Genomic DNA, 24,812 nt, shown 5'->3' with positions numbered 1-24,812 from the left:
AATGAGGATGTGTTCAATTCAGTTTTGGTCATTTCGTAACACCAGGCAGAGCTGTAAAAGAGGCTGGTTTGATGGGAATAAATTAACTGTGGGTGTGGTGGGGGTTTGGTTACACCATTGGCAATCAGACAGACCCATTTTCTTCCATATAAAAACAGTGCATTAGTGCACAGCCCAAGGGTATGGCTGCCGAATGCACTGTGAGAGCAGTGTACCCTCAGAACACTACCGTTTCAGGTCTGTTACGTAGCAGAAAGGATGACGAAAAGGACGATGAAGGGAATGAGCATCGTCCTTCAAAGAACAAATCATTGAATTGGAAGCTTCCTAGCATCGTCTGACTACTAGTAATAGCTACTAGTAACTAGGTTTTGTAGTATAGTAGTCTTTTTTCATATAAAACATTCATTATGTTGCCTGTTCTGTTTTATGTTTCTAATGGTTGTTCTAACACCTAGCATTGTGATAGGGCAAACATTAAATGCCATACACATGCTACGTTCCAGGAAAGGAACGTAGCATGTGTAGCTAAGCTGTTATAAATGGAATTTCTATATAGATTTTAAAAATATAATTAGACACTGAATTTAAAATATATTGCACATAAATGATAATGTGTAATGCTATTATTTTTGATTATTTGTGTATATTACAGATGCACCAGTAAGTGTGGTTGGCAGATGTGCCCACAAAATGAGAAAAATACTAATCTTGCTGTAAGCAATATCACTGCCCACTCTGTCCTGTCCATATATTCAAGCCAACCATGTAGTCACAGACAAGGAAGCATCCGGGGTTGCACTTTAAAAAGACTGTTGGTATTTAAAGGTCTGAATGTTTATCTGTCATTGCCATCTACATCACTCTGTTTGTGATAATTCCACTACCATTCTCTAACTTCACTTTTTGTGTGTGTCTGCTTTTTACACATTACAGGACATCCAGGTGTAATTTAAACTGGAGAAAACAGAACCATCCTCACTGCGCCATTATCACTGTGTGGAAAAACCACTCTGGAACAGGAATTAATCATTGCCCATTTGGTGCCATGCCAGGGGGTCATAACTGTGCCACAGCCGCCTGCCAAGCCAGCAGATGCACTTTCACCATCGCCCCCGCAGACTAAGAGGTGACCTGGAAACAGGGTTTGTTGCCAGAAGGAAACGCAAGTTTCAGAACACCCAGCTTAGATAAGAGGTTGTAAAAAGGATTTGCACATTGTTGTTCAGCTTATTACAGAATGCACTTAATGAGGGTGAGGGGAAGGACATCTTTGAGGGTATTTTTCTTCAGCGGTTGTTACAATCATGACCACATATGTACTTAGTGGATTTAGGCTGGAAATCCCGGCTGAGGGCCTTTCTGTGTGCTCTCCCTGCGTCCGCGTAGGTCTCCGTCGGGTACTCCGGTTTCTTCCCACAGACATGCAGATTAGGCTAACTGGAGAGTCTAAATTGCCCTCAGGTATCAATGTGTGAGTGAATGGTGTGTGGGCCCTGCGAGGGATTGGCGATCATGCTGGGATAGCCCCCCCACCCCAAACCTGCAAAAGAGTCACTTGGCCTAAAACTGAATCACACTGATTATTCTCCTTAGTCTCTCGCATAGTTTTAAGACCAGTGCTGGTCCCACTTTGGCTCCACACTCTCCCCCTTCCACGTCACATTCCACGTCAGCGCATAGCCCCGGTCTTCCAAGGCATTTAACTGCCTTATTAACTTATCAACTGCAGATGTGAGTGGTTAGAAGCCTACGGGCCCACTGGCGTTCGGCTCGGCAGACGCACAGCATTCTCCACGGTGGGCTGCGAGGGCCAGAGGTAGAAAGTCCAGGGGTCAGAAAGTATCGTGTGTTTCTTCAGTCCACGAACTCAGCCAGTTCATAGCAATACCGAGCCATGATCATAGTTATGATCATAGTGACAACGGGTCTTGTTCATAGCGATAACAGGCATTGCTCATAGCGATAGCAGGCCGTGCTCATAGCGAAAGCGAGCCACGACCATTGGCTTGCCATCAGGCTCCCACTGCCCATCTGCTGCCTCTTGTTCTGCGTCACCCTCCAGGGGAAGAAAACTTTGTGGGAATATTTACAGCCAGACGTCCCTGGCTGGTTTGCATTAAGACCAGCCAGTCTCTTCCTCGTCCTCCTCCTCCTCCCCCCAGCCCCCCACCACTGTCCCTCCCAGAGCGCCCCCCCCACCCCCAAGGCTGTAATAAAGCGCACACGGCCACTCTTTCAGTACCCCGCTCAGAGGAACTGAAACCAGTGAATGGAGATTCCCCAATGCCCAGTGCGCCGCCTGAGCCAGCCCCTCACAACCAGCCCATTCATAAAAACAGCAGGGGAAAAAATAAATACTGCCGTCTGTGTGTGCAGAGCTGGGGGAAGTACAGAGCATGTGGAGAGAGAGAGAGAGAGAGGGAGGGAGGGAGGGAGGGAAGGAGGGGAAGGAGAGAAAAAGTAGTATGGTATTTGTTTATGTTTTCTTGATTTTACGTGATTATACAAGCATTAAAAATGACTGTGTAGTATATTGCACGAGTATTCGTGCAGTTGTGAGCTTGAACTTGGTTATGTGTGTCAGGTGAATGCACTGAGTGATGTTGACTTTTTGCTTGTGTTAGAGGACCTGTTGCCTAGCACCTGTGTTTTGTAAAGTTAAAAAAAACCAGGGATGCATATTTTTTACTGGGGGGAGTTGAGGAGGGCTGGGGGGGGGCTAGGGGGAACGAGCCAAAGGACCCAGCAGTGAACAGGAGAGGAACAACTTGACACAAAGGAAACACTAAGAAGAGGGGAAAGGGGGGCTTGGTGGTGCTTTCATTCAGAAAAGGATCACAGAATAGCACGGAGCAGCAGAGCTTCAAATAATGTTGCAGTTGTGGTCCTATCGGAATATAGCTCAAGCTCACACCGTTTCAGTCCTGCCTACAAAACTACAAAATGGAGGCTAAATTTATAAGAACATCCTCCATAATTGCTAAGTTTTCAACAATTTGTCCAAATAGTAAATTCTTGGATTAAACACATTAAAACAGTCAACTCACCACTCAGATAGTGGGGACAGTGCCCAAACAGTGTGAACAGAGGGGGTGGGAGTGGGGGGTGGGGGTGCTCCAGTGTTTTAGGAGTTTAAGATCAAACTCATTCATGGGGAAAGAAAAATGTGGTGGGAATCTGAACTGACTCAGTTTAAGTGATTGGTTTTGTGGTGTTTGGCCAGGCTGAGAGACTGCACGCTGTGGCCCTGCTGGACCAGGGTGCAGCGTGTTTCTGTTAGAGAGGAAGACAAGAGTAAAGCCACCGTGTCATATTGCACTGACAGGCAGACACAGGGACAAGACAAGACAGTGAGAGGTAGAAGGACATAGAGAATATTAAAATGTTCATATATTCCTGTGTGAATTAGAAACAAATCAGAGAACCAGAGTTTTGCAGTCTGGACAACAGGGCTGTTTTAAGCGGCCCCCAACACCCCCCAGTGCAGCCTGACCCTTTCCGGTGGGCCAAAGAAGACTTCAGGTTCATGGTGGAAAGAAAACCCTGAAGATGTAACAAAGAACTCCAAATCCCTTTGAGGGATTAGTGGCTGCATTGCTGATTAAGCTCTGAAATTCTATTCTATCTCAAGTGGAAAAAAATGCATTTTTGCCTAACCAAATGGTGTCATCTACCATAAGAGTGCATTTTCTTAAAAAGAGAACATCAAGCGTTAGGTCCTGGGGAAACTTGAATAACACAGCCTGCTCGTTAGCAACGCTGAACGCAAACAAGCAGCCGCACTGGGAAAAAAGGAAATGGGCCTAGATGAGTTTGCCAGACATAGAGGTATTGCACAACAAGTGAACCCCCCCACAAACTGACATTCCTGAGTGTTCAGCTGCTCTCCTTCCCCTCTTCTCCCTCCCCCTCCCCATACAGACCATGGAGAGCCAGCTAAGTCTCCGCTCCGACCATCTGATATTGCCCCAAGCACTCCATGTTGGTTTGGCCAAACGAGGATTGGAGGTTTCATTAGAAGACCTGTGTACAGGCCTGGGCCTCCAAAGTTCTGACTGTGTTGTCTTAGAAAGAAGCATACAAAACGTTTAGTTGCTTAAGGGGTGGAGATGGTCCCACTGATGGCGTGCTTGGGTTCACTGTCATTTCTAAAAAACCTCTTTGGTAACATGGGTCCCTTTTAAGGGCGAAATTCTTTTTCTTTTTTGGATTGAGAGTTGCCAGTTTCCTGTCTGCAGCTATGTTTAGGAAAATGAAGCCTTATGAGGACTAGGAGAATGTTCGGCCCCCTTAACGGAACATACTTTTCCTGCGATTTGTGTATTTTGGAGCTTGATCCAGAATCACATGCTCCAGTTTGGGTTGCTTGGAAAATTTTCAGTGCTGTCCTTGAAAGGAGGAACCAAATTCTACGTATAGACCAGGATAAAATGTTTAAAGAATGTGGACATGGGGAACCACATGTTTGTGGATTTGTATAAGGGACAAACGGATGTTTAAAGGTTTCAGCTGGTGGAGATAAAATGGACGATCCTCGTCTCCTCCAGAGCCTGAGCAGTTGGGCCGGCCTGGCTAACGTATGAATCAATCAGAGCCCTGTTCCACAGAGTGAGGCAGAAGGGACTGTCAACAAATTGCCACTTAAATTGCGCATTACCCACACGAGTCCAGCCGATGAATGGGCAGGATGTGTCAGAGTGAATGGGAGTCCGTTAGACAGGGTTAAGTGAGTCTGACCTCTTCCCCCCTCCCATGCCCTGGAGCTCATCTCCACTTCCTCTCCTTGTCACACGCCAGACGGGAACAATGCCTTTAAGGGCACATCGGTCAATGTCGCCCCGTGGAGAAGTTGCTTCGCGTCCAAATGTTTGCACAGGGAGCTGCGGTGGGGTTAAATCTGTACGCTCCCTGGCTGAGATTCAGGAGCTGGAAGAATGCCGCACTTGAGGAGCAATTAAGGTTTGATTGACAGGCACTTGTCTTCCTTCAGGATTGGTGCTTTGACTTTTGACTCCCTTTTCCATGGGAATATTTGACACAAAAAGGCAGCAGTGGACGATGTCACCAAGAGCTCCTCTAATAGGCTGACTGAGAACCGTTGGGCTGGCTTTGAGATGATAGTTATCTTTAGCAAATCCTTCATTTGTTTATTGATTGTGGAGCCATGAATTGGTTTTGACCAGGCTTTGTGCGTGAAGTGAACCAGAACAGCCCTCCTCCTTGTCTATTAACAGACAGACTGGACTACAGTACAAGGTGCACAGCAAAAGTCTGGAGTTTGTGCATACAGTGCACACACCCCGCCAGTGCCCAGTCAACAACCAAAGTTGTTGACTTTTAACAAAAACAGGAAACCATTTCAAAAGCAGCCCTTGTTATTGCACTGTGCTAGAATTTTCCTTTTCATTTGCCCAACTTCCCCCACCCCCCTCAAGCACACACATCAGAGACAAAGGTGGCTCTTTCAATCACACACTCTTGAATTGCCTTTCACCGGCTTCCTGTGCTGTTACGTGGAGGTTTCTTTCCTTCAAACACATGCAAATTAATGGGAAGGAACAATGTCCAGGCATTTGAGAGGAATCCTTAAACTCTGAGCACGCATATTATGTATGTGCCTTTGAAAAAGGATTTCTCTTCAGGAGATATTTCTGTTGAGAATAAAAGTGGCAGGGCAGCTTGTGGCTAAGCGCCCCACATGATTTCACGCGCAAACACATGCACACCCGTGGACACACGTGCACGCTCGCACGCAAATGGCAGGCGCTCTACTCACAGTTTTCTGAATGGAAGTCTGGGACAAACTGCTCGTCGCTGTCGGGAACCTGAGCTGAAATGGGGGAAAAAAGGATAAAAAGTAAAGTCAGTATCCAGAACCATCTGCTGGCATAGACACTCATATATAGTCTTTTTGGGCCACAACCATCCCTTGGCCACATAATTCAGCTATTAAGTGGTGGGTGTGATTTATGTTGGAGAACTTTGGGGCCACCAAAACTCTAGTCAGTATCCCCAGCTGGGCAAATAGCCCAATTAACACTGGGAGATCAGGTTTATCCTCCTAGCCCCGGAATTCATACGATAGCGCGCCGCATGCTAATGCCAAGGCAGTTGGGTTTCAGCGGCTCTGCAGGCTCAGAGAAAGACACTTAATTAGCAGGATTCCCAGCTAGCCGATTCGATGCTCAGATGCCGTTTCCCTTTGATGTCTCGAGTGAATAACCGACCCGGTCACGGAGGCTTCTGGCAGCTTCTGGCTGCCCCCTCGGCGTGCCGAGGTGGGGTCACTGCGCCAGCGCGGCGTCTCGCCACCATTTCGCCGAAAGCGAGAGCAGCAGTGCACGCCGCTGTCAATCGCACGCCGAAATCCGTACGTCCGCTACGCTAACATTCTCTGATTTTTGGGCTCTCCTGTCCGAGCCCTCTCTTCAGATACGCTGAAATTATCGCATTAGGAGGTTACCGCCAGCGAGAAAGTGCTCTATTAGCCACTGGCTCAGGGGCGAAGGGCCTCAGAGGACTCCGGTTTTCATTCCACAAACAGATTTGATTACGTGATAGGAATAATTGCCTGGATCAGAACACTACTTCCTTTTACATTCCAGGTGTTGATTAACTGCTGATTGAAGGGCATCTCTAAAACCTACAGAATAGTGGGATACTGTGACATACAGGCCCTCAGGTTGTGGTTTCCCATTTTTTGTAATCCTTCCTGAGACTGAAAATGATATCACACGATACCCATTTATGAAGATTGATCATTGCCACTTTTTCCGAAAGAATTGTGTTCATTTAAATGTGTTCCCAATGTGACCTAGTGCATCATGTAGCCAGTGAATAGCCATCTGACTTGCACTTTAATCTGGCACGCACCATTTCACAAAAGCTCCAGCCACACCTGACCTAATTTCTCCATTCCCTGTTCCTGACCATTAATAAGCCGCAGCAGTGCTGGATGGAGAACCCGGCCGGTCTCTGAGCTTGCAAATGGCCGTGCGGGGGTCCTGCTTCTCGCTCTGTGTTTATCAGTGAAACGCGAGTTCATGAGCACTGCAGTGATCTCCTGGTTGAGCAGCTCTTTCCTTTGTACAGATGATCGATATTATAGGGGGGAGGGATCAGGGGATCAGAGGAAGGGGGGGGGGGGAGGGGTGGCTTTGTGGTTTCTACAGTCTCCATCACGCATGGCTCCACCCCTTTGTAGCAAAAATAACAAGTAAAAAAAAAATTCCTGGGTGGGGCCTGTTTCAGATCTTGGTGTGTGGGATACCGCTCACCCTTTCAAGGCACAGATTAAGTCTTTGGTTCTGAGAGATGCAGGGCCTGATCAGCAGTGGAATGTAAGTCATCCAGCCCTGCTTTACCAGGGAACCAGGGATGGGTCATTAATAGTATAATTAATAGATTAATTAGTGTGGTTCTGGGGGTGCTAGACATACTCGGGCGGAACACTGGTGGGAAGGGCGGGGCAGGGATAGAACTAGAGCTCATTACACTTGAACTTTTAACCTTCCTCTGCCCTGACAGCACAGACATTCAGTTTAATCTCCGCTGCCACCCAGGCTTACTGTACAAAACAATTCACAGGCCACGCCTCCAAAGTGTGCTCTTCCAAGAACTGCATTTTTTCACCTGGCGTAATGAAAAAAAAAAGGAACATGACACATACCGCTGAAACATCAAGATTCACACTGATGCCATTGAAGAAAACAACGAGGGCCCATACAAACAGAAAATCTAATCGACTCCAATCACAATACAAATGGATCACCTATTTTGAGGCCTATGATGAGCACTAATTTGGGAAGAGGGGGGAGGGGAACTGGGAGGAACAGAGTGAGAGAGAGTGTGTGTGCACGGCTGTGGCAGAGAAGAGCTAGTTCAGGGATATCGGAGTGAAAGAATGGGGGTGAGTATTCTGCAAGGCTGATAATCATTTCAGTGCAGAATAGAGTAAACAATCAGAGCCTGCCCCCACCCCCACTCCCACTTCCTCTTTTTGCATTTCCGCTACAAACACTTGGGGAAGCAGCTGCATATGGACATGGTTTTACCACTGCAGAGCACACACACACTCATGCACACACGCACATACACACAGGGTACACACTCACACACACACACACAGTGCGCACATATTTGCAGACAGAATGCATACACACACACCCATGCTTATTCATTCACAGCCAAACACGTCTGGCGTATCGTACTCCAAACACACGCACCTTCCCTTTGATGCAGCCCTGTTATGATGCCAACAGTGGGCAGAAATATTGCTCTTTGCTTTTCTCCCTAACACCCGAATGTTTGCCTGGCACAAATCCTGGACTACAAAGGTGCCCTGAAAGAATCTCGTCTGTCTGTTCATGTGGGGAACACCCTTGTTATTGATTCAAAGCTGATCAGTTTCAATCTCACTTTTCTTCCTTTATAATTCAATTTTTAAAGAATTTTTATTGTTTTTTTTAAATCTCCATTCATTTGTCACAGTGGAAATCCATTTTTACAGAAAATTTCTGAATTTGCTTGCTTATATTCAACGAATACTCTACCCACACGTACATATAAAAAACCCATTTGGATTGCCATAGCAGATGGACATTCTCATAGCCTGCCTCCGTTGTCAGATACAAAGCCAGAGATCTTTCTGATAGAATAGTGAGGAAAGTTTGAAAATCAGAGATTAAAACCCCTTCCATTTCCCAAAATCGGAAATAAAACCAATGCCATTTTTTCAAGATGAGCAAAAAAATTTTCAGTAGTCTGAAGTCGCCATCCTTCACAATTGTTTTTTTTTTTAAGTATGTTAATTATTGTTTTTTCTGCAGTACACATGTATTCGTTTGCACTTCCTAACACCTGTTTACTGTAATTACGCACACTGCCTGGGGTGAAGAAACTTCCCCACCAAGATAAAAACAGCAAACACTTCACGTTGTTCGCTCAGCCATTCTCTGTCAGACGAACGTCTTTCCAGTTCTGCAGCTAGCTAGAACTTTTCCAAGAACACTGGGGAACAATCCAGTTACGTTCTCACTTTGTCATGAAGTAATGTTGTGGTGAAAACATTCCCCCAAACAACCGTCTTAAAACCATATTTATTGTTCCAAACAAGTTCTGTAAGTCACAGAAAAACATTCCAGGTATGTCGCATAGAAACTGGTAGTGTCCCCAGATGGTTATCATTTAGCCAACTGAACAAGTTATGTTATTTTTCTAAAGGGGAATGGCTGAACAGAACATTCTAAGGCTGTTCCAACGACATCAGAGAGGTCCTCTACGATATGCTGACCATCAGTGTTGTGCTGTCATGTCGTTGTGGTCTCTGTACTTGAGTATGTCTGAAGCAACAAAGACTAGCCGATCTGCATAGAGCAGACTACCCACTGTTTTCTCAGACTTCTGGCCCTGGTCGAGGTTTGGTGCACATTTGGGTCACGCTGACTTTGTGAAGTCTTAGTCAAATGAATGAGATCAAACCGGACCATGGATGTTTTACTCTGCTAGTGCTCAAACTTCTGCTTCAGAGTTCCAGAGGAAGAGGGTTTCCCTTCCCATCTCCTGAGCCTGAGCGCACGGGCAGGGGCTGAAGAAGAAAGCCAATCACACGAGGGCTCTGTCCGCCGCAGCCTCCGACGCCACACTCCCACAGTGCCTCGCGCGCATGTGCGCGGCCCAGTCGCTCGGATACCGAACTCGAAAACACCGCCCCTCGAGGGAGCACGGGTTCTGTAACGCTGGGCCTTTCGTCCTAAGAGCCGTACTCTACCACAAAGAACCAAGTGTTTTAGCATCACTGCCGTCCGCCTGTTCCAGGCCGAACCAGATGTTCAGTACAACGTAAACACTTCAAACATTTCGGCTGTCACAGACGCAGGGCCGAGGGTTGACTCACTGAGCCATTTGGGTCTTCTAAAAGAATCAGGCGTTGCTGCTTTTGTTAACTTTTAATCCTTAAAGATACGAATGATGTATAAAGGAACAAAAAATAAGCAACACTGAAATGCTAAATTCATCATTGAACACTAAGCCCAAACGTCATTATGCTTTGATTGAAATGTTCCCCAAGTTATTCGCTGATCATTAGCCTCGCCCACCATGTCTTGATCGCAGCGCTTAATGCGATTTGGCCAGTGAGATGATGTGTGCTGTTTTTGTGTCAAGCTCCAGATATAATAGCCACCTCAGGGCTAATCTGGCTAATTTGCCTTATTCAGATAAATGGTATCTTATTTGCTTAGCAGACACATATATCCAGAGCAACTTAGACACAGCTTATAATCGAACATAATGTATAATATGTAAGAATGTACAGCCAGCCACATTTTTACATGTATTATGACTGTTATTACTGCAGTTTTGCTGAAGGATCCAGCAGCAGCAGCAGCCCACAGAGGGACTGGGAATCTGCGGTCTCACCCTTGAAGCAGTCCCCCATACTGCTCTCCAGAGCACCCTCAGCCCAGCCCGTTTCTGGGGAAAACCCGAAACTGACCCTGGATCAGGGAGTCGTTGCAGTGATTTATCGACGCCCCTGCTGTGTGCTTATTGGGCGCAGATGGGGGGGAGGGGCGGGACCTGAGCCCAGCTTAACGGCCTTGCTTCTGGCCGGCCCTGATCTGCATCCCTGGCGTGCCCCCTGAAACCTAAAATCTGACCATGGGGGGCGCTGCGATACGCCAGGACAGGGGCCTAAGCTTGTGGCGCAGGGTGACCCAAACGCTTTTGGACCTCTCCGAGGTTCACCCGCCTAGTTACCCCCACCGATACACCCCTCAGCGGACAGTTGGTCTGGAGGGGATGGCCTCTCCCATAGAAACTGGGTCAAGTGGAAGAGATTATTTATGATCCGCCCTTCCTTTAACTCGCCCCCCTTTTTTTTCTTTTTTTTTTTTTTTTTTTACAGATTGGAGCTTTTGGTTCTCGTCATTCCATCGGAGTTTATAAACGGGCCAGAGGATGTTACTGGTCCTCTTTAAAGCCTGAGATGGAAGTTCAGAGAAATGGAATATCATTCGCAGAACGGCCGGTGTGTGCACGACCCTTTTTCTGATGCAGTGTCCGTTGCTGATGTGCCTTGTGAATCTCAGGTCAATTCACGTGTCGGTGTAATATCATTTTCATTGCACTAGACTTCCAAAAAAAAGATTAAATTTCAGTGCTATTTTTACCCGTAACGAAATTGAATCATTTTGTCACGAGTCATTGAGGCATTGATGATATTTTTATCCTGAAATGGTGATTTTGAAATTGTGATCCAATTTAAATGGATTAGCTGCTGGAGGATTACAGACGACTCTCGTTTGTCTTGTGGTATTTTAAAAATGTAATCAAACATTTGAAAGGCATACCAATATGGCAGAATACCCCTCATAAGGACTGTTGCATTTTCCCTGCTGGTGAACCGTGGATTATATTCCATGGCAACCCTTACTGCTACTGCTAGTACTGTCCCCTCACAGGTCCCCATAAGAACTCCTCAGCACTTCCCCAGAATGCATTGCAAACAGCAAGTCTTCACGGTCCTCACGGACTGCCCGATGCCTGTGACATCACACTCCCCCGTAAGTGTTGCCCGACTCTCAACCTGAACACACTCTTTTGTCTGCTGGCTGTCAGGATTTTAATTCAGCTCTAAGGCTCACAAGCGGTAGACAATTTGGAGGCAAGAGTTTTCTAAATTTGAATTCAGTTTGTTGCTGTCTTGCTCCATGGAAACACTGAACCTTATTTTTCCCTTATTCCTGTGCAGATTTGTTATGCTGCTTTCTAAAATGCAGTTCTCATGTTTTGGAAACACCATGACCTTCGTTTCGCAAGAGTTTTCACAGTTTGCCCTGAGGGACAGGTTAAAGCCGGGGCAGTCTAATGAGAATCAATCCAGCGTTTTTGAGGTGCCACATCTTTCAAAGCAATAAATCACAACCGCTAGTTCCAACACGCCTGAAACGGGGCACATCCGATTGGTTTTAGGGAGATATTAATGACAGTCTGGGACTCTGCGCGCCCTTTGCTGGCTGACTGGGACTTAACCCCTGCGCTCTATCCAGGCCGTCTGCGTGCATCTGCGGTCGGATTCCAGCAGCAATGTCTCCAGGGCAGTGAGGCTCAAGACAGTGCAAGACGCTTGCTTTTCTGTGTGTGGGTGGGTGTTTTCTGTGTGTGTGTGTGTGTGTGTCTGTTTTTTTTTTTTGTGTGTGCAAATTTGTGTGTGTGTGTGTGTATGTTTTCTGCGTGTGTGTGTGTCTGTTTTTTCTTGTTTTGTGTGTGCATATTTGTGTGTGTGTGTGAGTTCGTGTGTGTGTTTCCTTAATTTTTTTGGTGTATGCCCAGATTTTTTTTTTTTTTTTGTAGGGGGATATCCTGGGTGGAGCTCATTCATACAAAAGTGAACATGATGAGACAGGCTCCACAGCCCATTCAGAACCTTCTTGTCCGGGGGGGGGGGTGGATTCAGCTCTCATATTTTCACTGTTTGTTTGTGGCGGGCCTCCAGAGTTGTTCTGTTTACACCGCCAGTGAATCATACATCCCGCGATCGCCCAGTGACATGATCGCTAATTAAAGCGTCCGGAAACGGGGAGCGGGTTCCCAGGGCATTCACAACCCCGCTCAGCCCAGCGGTTATTTTAATCTCCCTTCAAAGATTAGCGCCATTTCTGAACTGTATTCCGGGGCACAGTCGAGAGAGATCCTGGTCACTGGGTGGGTGGTGTGTGTGTGGTGTGTGTGTGTGTGTGTGTGTGGTGTGTGTGTGTGAGTGTGCGGTGTGTGAGTTGGTGTGTGTTGTGTGAGTTGTGTGGTGTGTAAGGTGAGTGTGGGGGTGAGTGGTGTGAGTTGTGTTGTGTGTGTGTGTGTGTATGAGTGCATGTGTGTGCGTGTGTGTGTGCCCCAAAGATTCAGTTGTGGCAGAATCTGTGACATTTGTTTCTTTTTGGTTGGCAATGTTATTTTGGTCTGGTCAGTTTATAGCCTTGTTTCAGGGCATTTAACTAGAGAACATTAGACATTAGAAAATTATAGTTTATAATGAACAAAAGGTGAAAATTTCCCATTGACGTTAATCGGTGAGCTTGTTATGCCTAACTAAACACTTTCTCATGATCTCATCAAATAGTAATAGACTTTCCCCCCAGGACACTTAAAATTTATGTTAGCCTCCATTAGATGTAGAGATCAAATGATGACTAAAAGGTAAATTATGCGTAATATTCCAGAGACATTTATAGGTTTCCTTTAAAAGGGAATTTTACAATGTATGTTCACAGAAACCTTCCTCCACATTTGAACTGAATTGGTTTCACTGACTGCAGCCATTCTATGACCACTGGCTTGCGTCTCACAACCTGACACCGTTCTCTGACGTATAACAAAGGATAAAGACACAGAAACCAAAATCAAATTGCTTAGGCCATAAATGAGAACTGGGCCCTTTCTCCTTAAACTGTATGGAAGCTCTCCTAAAGGGCCAATTTCACACCGGTGCTTGAACATGACTGGGCCTGTGTTTTAATGCGGCTTCTGCCCCGGCATTTCCTATTCCCTCAGTCATTAAGCAGGCTTTCACCTATGTCTGTTTGAGATAGCAGCTACAGACTGAAGGTGGTCACACACACACACACACACACACACACACACACCAAGTCGATTAACCACTATTTTTTACCATTGGTAAACGGATGAACGGATTTTTACACATGTCATAGGGGTAAAAACAGCCAGGCCATAGATTTCCTAAAAAACAGCATGTATGGAACATGTGGAACGGCACATGTCTCTCGGTTACGGGCGGCGTCTGCGGCCGTTCTGACGCAGCGCGTCGCCAGCGCTCGCCACAACAGCGCAGCTCTTCGCATCGCCAAGCGGTACTCCATTCGCAAACATAGCTCTGAGAACCACACGCATCACAGATCACAAAACAGGAAGAGGCGCTTTTGATTTCTATTTTTCCAGGTGATTCAGCTCTCTTTGAGGATTTAAAGAGGATCCCGTGATGTTCTTTGAAGCACAACTAAAAGCTTTACCCAGACAAACTCCGGGAATAATAGGCTTTGCTCTACGTGGAGGGCCATTTCAAGGATTGCAGACTATGTTATTACACCCGAACCTCATGCAATTTATTTTCCTTAATGGTAATTTGAAGATTTATCACCATTATTAAATTGTAGCTCTATAAATTGCTGCATTTCTTTGATAATTACAGTTCTTATGGCTGGATGTTTTGGTACTCCTAGTCCAATGCTTGAGTGACTTACAGAAAATATCAGAGAAGACAATAATTCATCATGCAGCCTGTCCCAGCCTAATTATTCCATGGGGGTGCTCTTGGGATCTTGTTTGCCTTCCCATTCAGAACAATGCCTAGTGCTTCAACATTCAGGCTCCAATATCAACATAGTCCTTAAATGTACTGCCACAAGTTGTACTTCTCCAAATCCCAAAGAACTATCTACCAGACTGAGAAAGAATTCACATTTGTTCCTAGATAAGCAAATGACATGACTACAAAGTTATGCCAGAGTTGCAATTTGAATGTACCCTGTATACCAACGTACAACCGCACAACCATGTACATGTTGCCAGAATACTTTCCTAACATTTGTAAAATTTGAAAAAAGAACAGATGTTGTTTGTGCATGAAGCATTTGCCTTTTTTTCCCATCCTTTCTCATTATTAATTTTATATCACATAAGGCATGGTTCACATAGACCAGCTCTGTTCCTCCATACCAAAACCAATTATCTGCTTAATTTGACTTGGAAAATGCTTTAATTATACTACATCCTAGTTTTATATGAATTAGAGTAGGCTTGGTCATACGGCCATTTCGTGTATTAACAAATATGCACTGAAGTGCCCTAATTTTCCATAAACGATCAGTTTGCTAACCTTCACATTCTGCACCAACACTCTCATTACCTACTAATATTACACTTGTGGTTAGTGAGCATTTGGGCAAAACCACATGCTGAATTGCATAAGCTCCCTTGCATGTCTGGCATACATTTTGTCTTGGCCACCTATATGGGTGCTAGTTTCAAATAAAATGAATCATTACCTTGTTTCAAAGTGTGAAGTTCAGCACTTTTCATTGGTGAGGCACACATGGACACCAAAGCAGAACTAGCATTAACAGCCAAAATCAGTGACCATCCGAAATACAATCACTATTACACCGTATTTTCATTGTGAAGTCCTGATGTCATCTACAGCAGGGCAGGGATCACAAACATGTAGTCCAGTTTGAAACACAGCTGTTAGGAGCAGTGTCTAGAGATTTGAACCAGCAAATCCTGCCAGGCCCATTGTACTTTTGATCACACTATTCCTCTCTGAATAGTTTCCGTAAATAACCTGCCTTTTAATGGGTAATAAGTTGAATGCAAGTTATTTAATTCATCCGGGATGCCAAATTTGCTGTGCTAATTAGAAAACTGCAGTGTTAATACCACTTGGTCTGTCACAGTCCCAGCTGGACAGTGGGTTTGCAAGCAGCAGCACAGACCCAAATCTCACTGACGGGCGGTGCCGGAAATGCTGACCTTTCCTCCCTAATACATTTCCCCAGGGTGGAGTCCTATCTAGTCCCAGGGCTAAGTGGCATGAAAACCCCAGGCCTTTAATATATTATGTGGAAATACATATACAAATATTTGCATAATACTGGGTTGGGCTTGTCCCTGTTACTGTAGTTTGAAGCTATTTTGGAATCTTTGGTCGGGATGACTGTGCCATATTATTGGTCAGTTGTCTCAGACATACTTGTCGTTTTCCATAACGGACTGTAAAGTCACATTTTTCGAAGATTTCCTTAAGTCAGAGTCTTTATAGTAGTTCTTGTTCAGATTATCATAATTATCTTCTTCATCACAAACATTGACAGCCACATCGGATTTTCTATTTATTTAGATGATTCACTCATTAAAAGCTACCTTTTTGAAGACGTGCGTCAATGAGTGTAAATACATGCACTGAGCAAGCACAAGTAATTAAGCGCAGCCTCACCTTCTGTAAGCCACGTCTCCTGAAGTTGGCTTAAATCCTGAAAGAGATCTGGATGGGGAGAAAGAAAGAATCAAATGAATATTACTTGGGCGCGAGATCAAAGTCCACTCCGAGTAGGCTACAACAGAGGCCCGGGCCCCGGGGTGAGCGCTGGCGCAGCTCATTTACGGTACACACGTCGAGGGTAGGCTGTTTGTTGAACCGCCGTTCATATTTGAGACTGTCGGGCCCACACTTTTGAACTCTCTCAATAGCACGAACGGTCGCTGCCTTACCTTCAGATTCCTGAGGGGGTAATTCCGTGTCCATGTATTTCCTTTTTGTCGCCATCAATAGTCTATTTAGGGGCCCATTTCCTTGCGATTTCTACACACACACAAAAAAAACAAACAAAAAAAAAAAACAAAAAACAGTGTGTTAAATATCGGAAATATATTATTTATACACTGCCAAATTACTGAAATTTAAGTTCATATTTACAACGTCATCAATTCCGAGTTTATTGTACAGTTATCTATTACAAGCATTATCGATCGTCTCTACAGAATACGCTGAATATGTACATTTGATTTACTGTATAAATAAGACTCAGGCAAGCATCACTTTTAGATAGACTTCTGTCTTATCATGTCGGCTAAACCTATATTTTTGAGTGTCAGTGTAAACTGTCTCAGTTCAAATATGGTTGTAAATCAAAGTGATACTTGCGCACTCCATGCACTGTAGCGACAACATATGCGCTTACAGTTTTAGTTCATACTGTTGCTAGTTATCGCAGATCATACAGATGCAAATATATGTCGGCTATTCAAGTAAATTCGAGATATAAAAGATAACTCGGGATATCTACCTTGTTTAGACAGTCTTGTGAGCCTATTGGAGAGCTTGTGAAAAACAAAACAGAAAATAGTTTGGATGATCGCAGCAGCGGTCGCTCCAAATATGCCCCGTGCAACGACAATCGCCATAAAAGCGGATGATACATGAGTTAAAAGAAACCAATATCAGAATTAAAATATGTTTGAGTTTACTTACGTTTGCTAAAGTATAAGGCACTTGCTGGTCCAAATATCCATCCATTTTATAATTCCGGACGTTAGCCGTTTGTGGTCATTTAGGCTGAATTGCATGAAATCCAGGCAGCCTGGACAGGGGAGAGAGCGGAGCAACACAGAGGCAGCAGTTGTGAATGGAAGGCGAGAAAGCTGCATGCATAATGAGCTCCATTCACAAAAAATGCAGAGAAGGCATGGCGAGTGATTACCCAGTGGGCGTTTGTCCCCATTTGCTGCTTGACTGTATTTTGTGTTTCCAGAGAGACTGTGCGCAGAAACGTATACCAGTATAAACGTTTTCCTGCTTGTTTGTGCGCATTCGATTTACACTCTGCACACCGTAAAGGTTGCTTTCACTATCAGAAAAAAAGAACAATAATAGTTTACGTTATTTTTAAATTCTGACTCATACAGGCTCCAGCAGCGTCTGTAGAATATTAGCTGTCATTAGATATGGTTTAGTGCGACCTTTTTTCTTGTTTTGCACTCCACACAATTCTAAAAACGTATTGCAAGGCTAAGTCCCCATCACAAAATGGAAACTAGCTTCTCCATAAAATCAACACAAATTCTATTGAAACTATTGAATTCTATTGAAATTAAATACTTGGGGAAAGCAAGAGGTGTGGAGAGATTCTGATCGTACCCAGGGGAACAAAATAGGCTATGCAAGTTCCTACTCGGTGCAAAGAGTTCTAGAATTATTTTGAAATACACCTAAGGAAACGAATATCACTGTTTCTCCATACGCTTTATGTCCTAACTTGTGCACTAGATCTGAACTGTTCTACATTTAGATAATACTGTCCGTATAAATCCTTTCCAGACCTAAGTGTTGATTTGGAGAGGACCTGTTTTTCTTGCTTTTAGACAGTTGTTTGCCCAGGGGAGCTTATGATTGGCGAATTTCCTCTTTCAAGAGCTCGAATTTCTGCCTTTGTTTTAATGAATGACCTGACTTTGTGAATGAAATCTCAGCTCCCCCTTGCCAACCAATCGTTTTCAAGACATTAAGGGACCATAGCAACCGTGGGTGGAGCTGGAATATCTGAGACCAATCAGAGGTTGGGACCCCCAGAGCCCTTCTCAAAGTTTTTCCAGTTGTTTTTCATTCACAAAAAGTGAAAAACCTTCATTCATAAAAACTTGGAACGAACTACGAAAACCCCAGTTTGGACGTTCTGTTTATTACATTAAACAGAGTTTGGCTGTCGCTAGTAATAATTTACTTTGAGCTGAAGCTCAATACAAGCGAGCCAATTTAGTTCCTTTGGAAAAGTAATGCACATCTAGGTTATATAACTAAATAATTATATATGTATCGTCATTGGTAGATGTCAGCGCCCAAAATCTGACATGGTGTTCACTTCTAAAACACAAATAATAAATTAAGAAAGCAAGATGGATACATTGTCTAGTGTGGGATTTCAACTTTTGATTGTTCCGTTGCCACAATCATTTCGCATCAACTGCCGTTTTACGAGGTTATCTACTTCGATTTGTACTGTACACTGTGAGCATTTAGCAGACTATTAATACCGACCATACTTTTGTGAGCGTATCGTCATAGCGCTTTTTAAGAGCTTCATTTGTTTGCAGTGGCGTAACTTTAATTATCACAAAGTTCCCTTTAGACTTTTAAAGGGAGGGGAACGTATTTAATGGTATTTTCCATTATAACTATTAAGCAAAGTCTTTCTAGATTTTTTTTTATATGACGTTAACGGACATTTCTGTATTAACATCCCACTCTAGCTATAACATTATATTCGATATACAGCGTTGTTGTTCTCATATGGTGGTAAAACTTTAATCATAGTTCATTTTAGAAACTGCAGCAGCAACAATCATACAATGCATGAAACGCGTAACAGTGGATACAACTTTAATACAATTATATGTTTATAGAAAGATAAAACTGTAGGATAGAAAGAGGAAAAATAGCCAAGCGCGCTGTCCATTTGAGGCACTTAGAACAAGCTCTCTGCAAAACAGGCTTTCTCTCTGGGGTATTGTAATCCAAACCCGGCGCATACATGGCGCTTGGCAAGCCCTCGCGAGACAGGATCTGCAGCACGATGAAGGCTTGTGGACAGTGAAGCAGTGTGACTTCTTAAAACCACATGTGTACAAATCTGCACAAAATTATAGATATTTTAGACTGAATGTAACGAGTCTACATATGCGTAGTCATACATACGCGTTGCGTAAGTTTGGGGCTCATTTGAAAAAAGAAAAGATTAAACCAACCTAAAGTTACGGACTTTAATGTCATGTTCTGTGCATAGAGTTGGTGTATGGTGTAGCCATGAAAATTCTATATTGTTACTGAACAGGGTAAGAGCTGGGTGAATTGGATTTAACTTGTGTTTTGACGAACTGTTTGTGTATGCTTGCCGACGGTACCCTCAGGACAGAAACGCTTGCAAATCCATCGAATAAAACATTTGGGCTCGCCCAATTCTGCCCTTTCCTTGTTGAAATTTGAATACGTGCACCGAAGAGTGCGAGTATCGAGTACAACTGCATGTGCTTTTTCTGCTGTCGGTACTGGAATGCATTCCTATTCAGCCTGTGGCCAATTAATAAACCGCTTCCTGTCGGGGTGTCTTTTTTTCATGGAGAAACTAAAGGCATTCGTCATATTTCTCGTTGTGGGATGAGTATTATTGATCGAGAACTCTTTATAAATGGAATTAATCCTTGAATGGCCTACAGATGACGATTAATCGACGCACGCACGCACGCACGCCTGCACCCACCACACGGCACGGGCTGCCACGGCAATAAACCCAACTGTCTGCATGTTCATAATCTGTCTACAGTGAATCGTTATACCGGGGTTATCCTGATAGGTACTTTTGCAATACATTCCACTTATCTCTGCTCGGTTGCGACAAGGTTGTGTTCATCAGCTTACTTTTAATGGAAAAAGGAAACAAAGCAGCAGAAACTAACAGACGCTTTCACGGGACTTAAAAAGCCCTTTCTGTTGATAGATTTCTTACCTTCTGATAGGGGTGGGGCTTGGATTAACTGATAGCTCTTACATATTCACTCATGTCGTTACTAAAACGGTACATTAGGCATCCATACTGACAGTCCATGGCCTGTCTGCTAGCTTTCATTTTGAAGGCCATGATTTCCTCTGGTGTGGATCTTGTTTTTTTTCGCCCATCATTTCCAGTCGGTACTGTACAAGCACCCCATGGCCAAAGTCTAACAACATTATTGAATTATTTGTTTACCTGGCAGGGACACTTTCCCAGCACCGCATCAAGTATTCGCTATTTTACAACAATCTGGTGCCTATTAAGATGGCTGGATTTCTACTGGAGCAAATCAGAGTACAAATAGAGTATAATGATATCAGCGCTGGTTTACACCCACAGCCCCCTGGTACAATGTCCAAGACCCCAAATGGCTGATTTGTTTTGTGTGATAAAGTCTGAGCAGGAATTGTCCATTTGTTTGTATAGCACTTTAAAAAAAAAAAAAGAACTGTCACAAAGACACTTTACAGTATAACAGAAGGAAAACTGGACAAAAATGAGGCTTTATTTGTCAGTTGTGGGCATTGTCTGCACTGTAGTTTTGACTTTAAACCCAGTTCTGTATCTGACATGCACAATGTGTATGCATTGTGTTTATTTTGGAGCGTTTTAAATCGCCCCGGTAACAGCCATTTGCTAAGTAAGTACAGCCATATTGCTGATCAGAGTGGCAGCCTGCTGCATCGCTTGCTTTGATTGCATCAGATCATCTGCTTTTGTTCCAAGTGGTGAGTTTGTCTATAAAGAGTTTCAGCCTGGAAAGCTACCAATTGCTTTCTAAAAAGCTTTTACAGTACTTAGTCCCATGGCAACACATACTCTGCATTAGAGGAAATCAATGCGAGGTGATAGGGTGGCGGGAGGGAGTGGGGGGTTGACTCCATTTGTTGGATCTTAGGGTGGATTTGTCTGTTCCACAGGCCTGCCCTTTCACCCAGTACTCTGCATGTCAGCCTAAAGAGTACCCAACTGCCCGGAGTGGCTTAAGAGCTGGGGGCAGTTGTTGGGGGTCTGAAATCTGTTGGTTTTGAGGTAAGGAGGCGGGGAGAGGGTTGAGGAGCACTCCTCAATGAATAAATATTACACTGATTATGTGTACAGTGCCCTTTCTAGCAACAGTGAGTGTTTCCAAATTGATAAATCACCCTGTTCTGTTGATTACTGTCATAACCTTTGGTACCTTTGCATGTTGACCAGTTCTTTTGAAGGCAAATAGCAGACCTTGCTTTGGATATGTGCAGCTATGGCATGCAGTATGTATAGAAATAGAGCTATGCTGTTTTGGCAGTGGTGTCTGTTGTCAGATTTTGCTGCCTGCTCAGTCTGATTATGACTTTGGTAGCCCCTGGCTTCTTTGAGCGGACAGGGGTTGGATGTTATTTTGTGTTGTGGTTGGTTCATGGGATATGGGGTATGGCTCAAGCCTCGGCTTTAATTAATTTCCTATTGAGGGTACATAGGTCAGCCATGTGTGTGAAATTAGCTGCCAACCCTCTCTCTGTCTTAATCTCTCTCTCTCTCTCTCTCTCTCTCTCTCTCTCTCTCTCTCTCTCTCTCTCTCTCTCTCTCTCTCTCTCTCTCTCTCTCTCTCTCTCTCTCTCTCTCTCTCTCTCTCTCTCTCTCTCTCTCTCTCCCTCTCTCTCTCTCTCTCTCTTTCTTTCTTTCTTTCTTTCCTTCTCCCACCCATCCCCATCCCTCCCTTTGAAATTAATACTGGTCAAACAGAGATAAGTCAGGAGTGACAGATTAAGTGGCAAGCCGTAATACCATCATTAGTGCCTGCTCATAATACAGTCATCAGTGCTTGCTTCAGCCCATGCGGTCGACTGTCTGCGATGAGAGGGAATAGGGTTTTATCATACAGCTGGGAGTCAATCACAGAAAGAAGCTTTCGGTCAAGGCAGTAAAAATATATACTCCCCTTGAAGCATGGCGAAAAGGGCTGTTCTTTAGTCAGGTGGTTGGCAAGTGATTCCTATGGCTAAGAGGAGCAGCGTGTAGACTTCAGTTTAGTAAACACTCTTCAGAGGACAACCGTGATACAGGTATCTTTGCACAGTGTCTCATATCTCATGGTTAGTTCCTCAGCACGTTGAGCATGATGATCATGTCTTCATGTCCCCCAGCCACACAACCATTGAGTGTTAGAATGAAAATTATTATACAGTTGAATTGACTCCCTACAGTGTGTTTCTGAACACTGGTTATTCTTGAATGAGCTCGTAAAAATAGCACATGGTCTGCGGAGAAACTGATGTTTACAAACAAAGAAGCTGTTCAAGAAGCTTTTTAATGTAAAAGGCAGACAAGGTTAGGAGTTTGTTACCAAGTAGAGAATGGTACAGTTATGTGCTAAGATCAAGGCAGAGGTTAATGCTTTTGGCCTGTCCCAAATCAACTTTTGTTTTAAAAAATACTCTTTGGGTTCAGTGTGCATTCTGTGTGGAAAATCTCAAATTGCAGCAGAAGAGAGCTGTTTTTATAAAATTTAAAAAAAATAAAAATGAACCAGAAGGTATGACCAGCTTCTTTCCTTTGACAGATTCACAAGCTCACTCTCTCTTATGAATATGGAGACGGGGGGGGGGGGGTTTGGACTGGGAGGCGTCGGGCGAAGGTGTCAGTGTTTGAGATTTTGCCGTCACGACTCCTGTAGCACTGCAGTGACAGGGTGAGTGATTTATGGCCCCCTGGCTTTGGGCCTTGACGTCTACCGTCAGGCTGCCAGTTGGCTGCAGGCTAGTGTCACACCACAGTAAATTATCCCTCCTCCCCCTGGGAATGTTTGGCACTGCGGGCTATGCTGGCTTAGGCAAGGCCCATGCTTGGGGCCTCTGAGCTGCAGGCCTGTCTGGTCGAAGATGGCGCCCGTATAACTGCAGCGCGTTAATCTTTTCCGGGGGGGAGGGGGGGGGGGGGGTGAGGATGGGAAGGAGGCAACAGTGCTGGCTTCTGCGAGGGAGACTGTGAGAGAGGGACGGCCATCTTTGACCAGTGTTGAAGTGCGTTGCTTCGTTTGGCTGCCGAAAAAGCAAAAGTCCTGGGGTTCTCGTATGCGTTAGGCCTCAGGAGGTTAATGCTATCCAGCAGCATAGCCAGGTTCCTGTTTGACAAGTGTTCATTCGATAGCCGTGGAGAGATGCTACTGTACACAGCTGAGATGAGAAAGAGTCCTGGTTTCTCTAAAAGGGGAGGAGGCTGGAGAATATTTTCTTATAGCTGGACGTACTTTTGAAAGTTTTAAGACAAATGATTTTGTCATGAGGAAATAACTTTTTTCCTGCAAGGGGATAGATTTCACATGAAGCCATTATGTGAAACCTGACAGTTATTACTCTGTAATTATCAAGAAAAAGACTTCAGTGATTTAATTCTGATTCAAAAACATCTTTTTATTTTTAATGACTAACGAAACGTTTCATGGTTTTTCCTGATTTCAAGTGTACTTTCCACTTCTTGGGCATCCTTTTTGTCTACTACTACCATGTCCACAGTTTATACTATGCTGCTGATTTATTTGCTTATTTTTTGTAATTATATTGCATTTATTAAGTGGGTCATTTACTAAAAGCATATAAATGAATTGAAATGCGTATCGTTAAGTGAGAATTGGAGTAATGAGTTTTGAGACATCTTTCTGAGGACAGTGGTTCAGCTCAGGCCTTCACCCCGAGCCTCCCGTACAGTACTGAATTATAAAGCAAGGCGGGATTAGCGGACTACTGTGAACTGTGCTGAGTCACTGCGCATCCCACCGATCAGGCCATTGTAACGGAGCTGCTGGAGCGAGCGGTGCGTGTCTTTACAGGAGGGGCGTGGTTTTTTTGGGGGGGGGGGGGAGGTGCACACAGCTGAGGGACAGACGTCCCTACATGGCCGGGGAGCTAGAACTGGAACTCGGTGAACTGGAGCGGCCGTAACTGGAGCGCAAGGCCCAAAATCCCCCTACTCATTTCCTCAAGTCTCGCTCACAGCTAAGGTGAATTATTCAAGCGTTCGCAGGCTCTGTGACGAGTCTGTGCGCTCGGCGAAGACCCCTTTCTCTGAGGTCATTGGGTTAATTGACTTCCGGGAGGGCGGCGTATGTCTTTGGTGACGCAGGCATGTTTTTTGCGAACAGCGTTTTTGCCCGTTCGTCTTCGGAAAGGTGTGAAAACCCGCAAGCGCAATGGCGGCTGGTGACCTCGCTGCATTCAGCTGTTACGCAGGAAGTGCTCCACAGGGTTAGGGCATGGATGGTGCACTTGAGAGCAGACATATAAACCCCAACTGCTTCAGATAATATCCAGCCCTATTAATGGGGAAAGGTAAGGAAATAATGGAAGCTGAGCAAGCCCACACTGAAGATGACTGTCTGCTTAGCTAATAAATAATATAAGCCAGTCACATGATAGGGTTTCAGAACTTAAATCTGCCTGGTCCCTCTTTGGTACTTTCTGCTTTGCAGCAAGCCCAAAAGAACCCAATGAAGTATTTTTCATCATTATTTTTTGGAGGACTTGGGGGAAAATATCTAATATGTGGAGTGCTGTCTCTGTTAAGAGGGTTGGGTTCCCTTTCACTTCTTTACCCCACTTGCCTTACCCCGTCGGCCCAACGCGGCAACGCGAAGCTCAGCCGGATAAGTTTTGGCAGGGAGGCTTCCAGCCAAAGACCGCTGTCTGGGCATTCTCAGACAGAGGCACGTGGCGCCGG

At 44.6% G+C, this 24,812-nt stretch overlaps 1 protein-coding gene across 3 annotated transcripts in view; it reads right to left on the bottom strand.

The window, feature by feature from the left end:
• Positions 1 to 17,533, bottom strand: part of LOC135243536 (ETS translocation variant 4-like) — a 35,083-nt gene extending 17,550 nt beyond the window's left edge. Inside the window, exons 1-6 of one of the 3 annotated variants that reach the window (XM_064315448.1) lie at positions 17,274 to 17,533; positions 17,045 to 17,153; positions 16,860 to 16,893; positions 16,285 to 16,375; positions 16,010 to 16,057; positions 5,780 to 5,833 (exon numbers count right to left, since the gene is read on the bottom strand). In XM_064315448.1, coding sequence (XP_064171518.1) covers positions 5,780 to 5,833; positions 16,010 to 16,057; positions 16,285 to 16,339 — 157 coding nt within the window. In that variant the 5' untranslated portion in view covers positions 16,340 to 16,375; positions 16,860 to 16,893; positions 17,045 to 17,153; positions 17,274 to 17,533. Of the gene's footprint in view, positions 1 to 5,779; positions 5,834 to 16,009; positions 16,058 to 16,284; positions 16,376 to 16,859; positions 16,894 to 17,044; positions 17,238 to 17,273 lie in introns of those variants that run through there. The other 2 variants (XM_064315446.1, XM_064315447.1) reach the window with 2 other exon arrangements.
• Positions 17,534 to 24,812: the final 7,279 nt, after the last annotated feature.

The sequence above is a fragment of the Anguilla rostrata genome, chromosome 17, assembly GCF_018555375.3.
Source record: "Anguilla rostrata isolate EN2019 chromosome 17, ASM1855537v3, whole genome shotgun sequence".
Taxonomy (NCBI): domain Eukaryota; kingdom Metazoa; phylum Chordata; class Actinopteri; order Anguilliformes; family Anguillidae; genus Anguilla; species Anguilla rostrata.
This window is presented reverse-complemented; position numbering and strand designations above follow the sequence as displayed.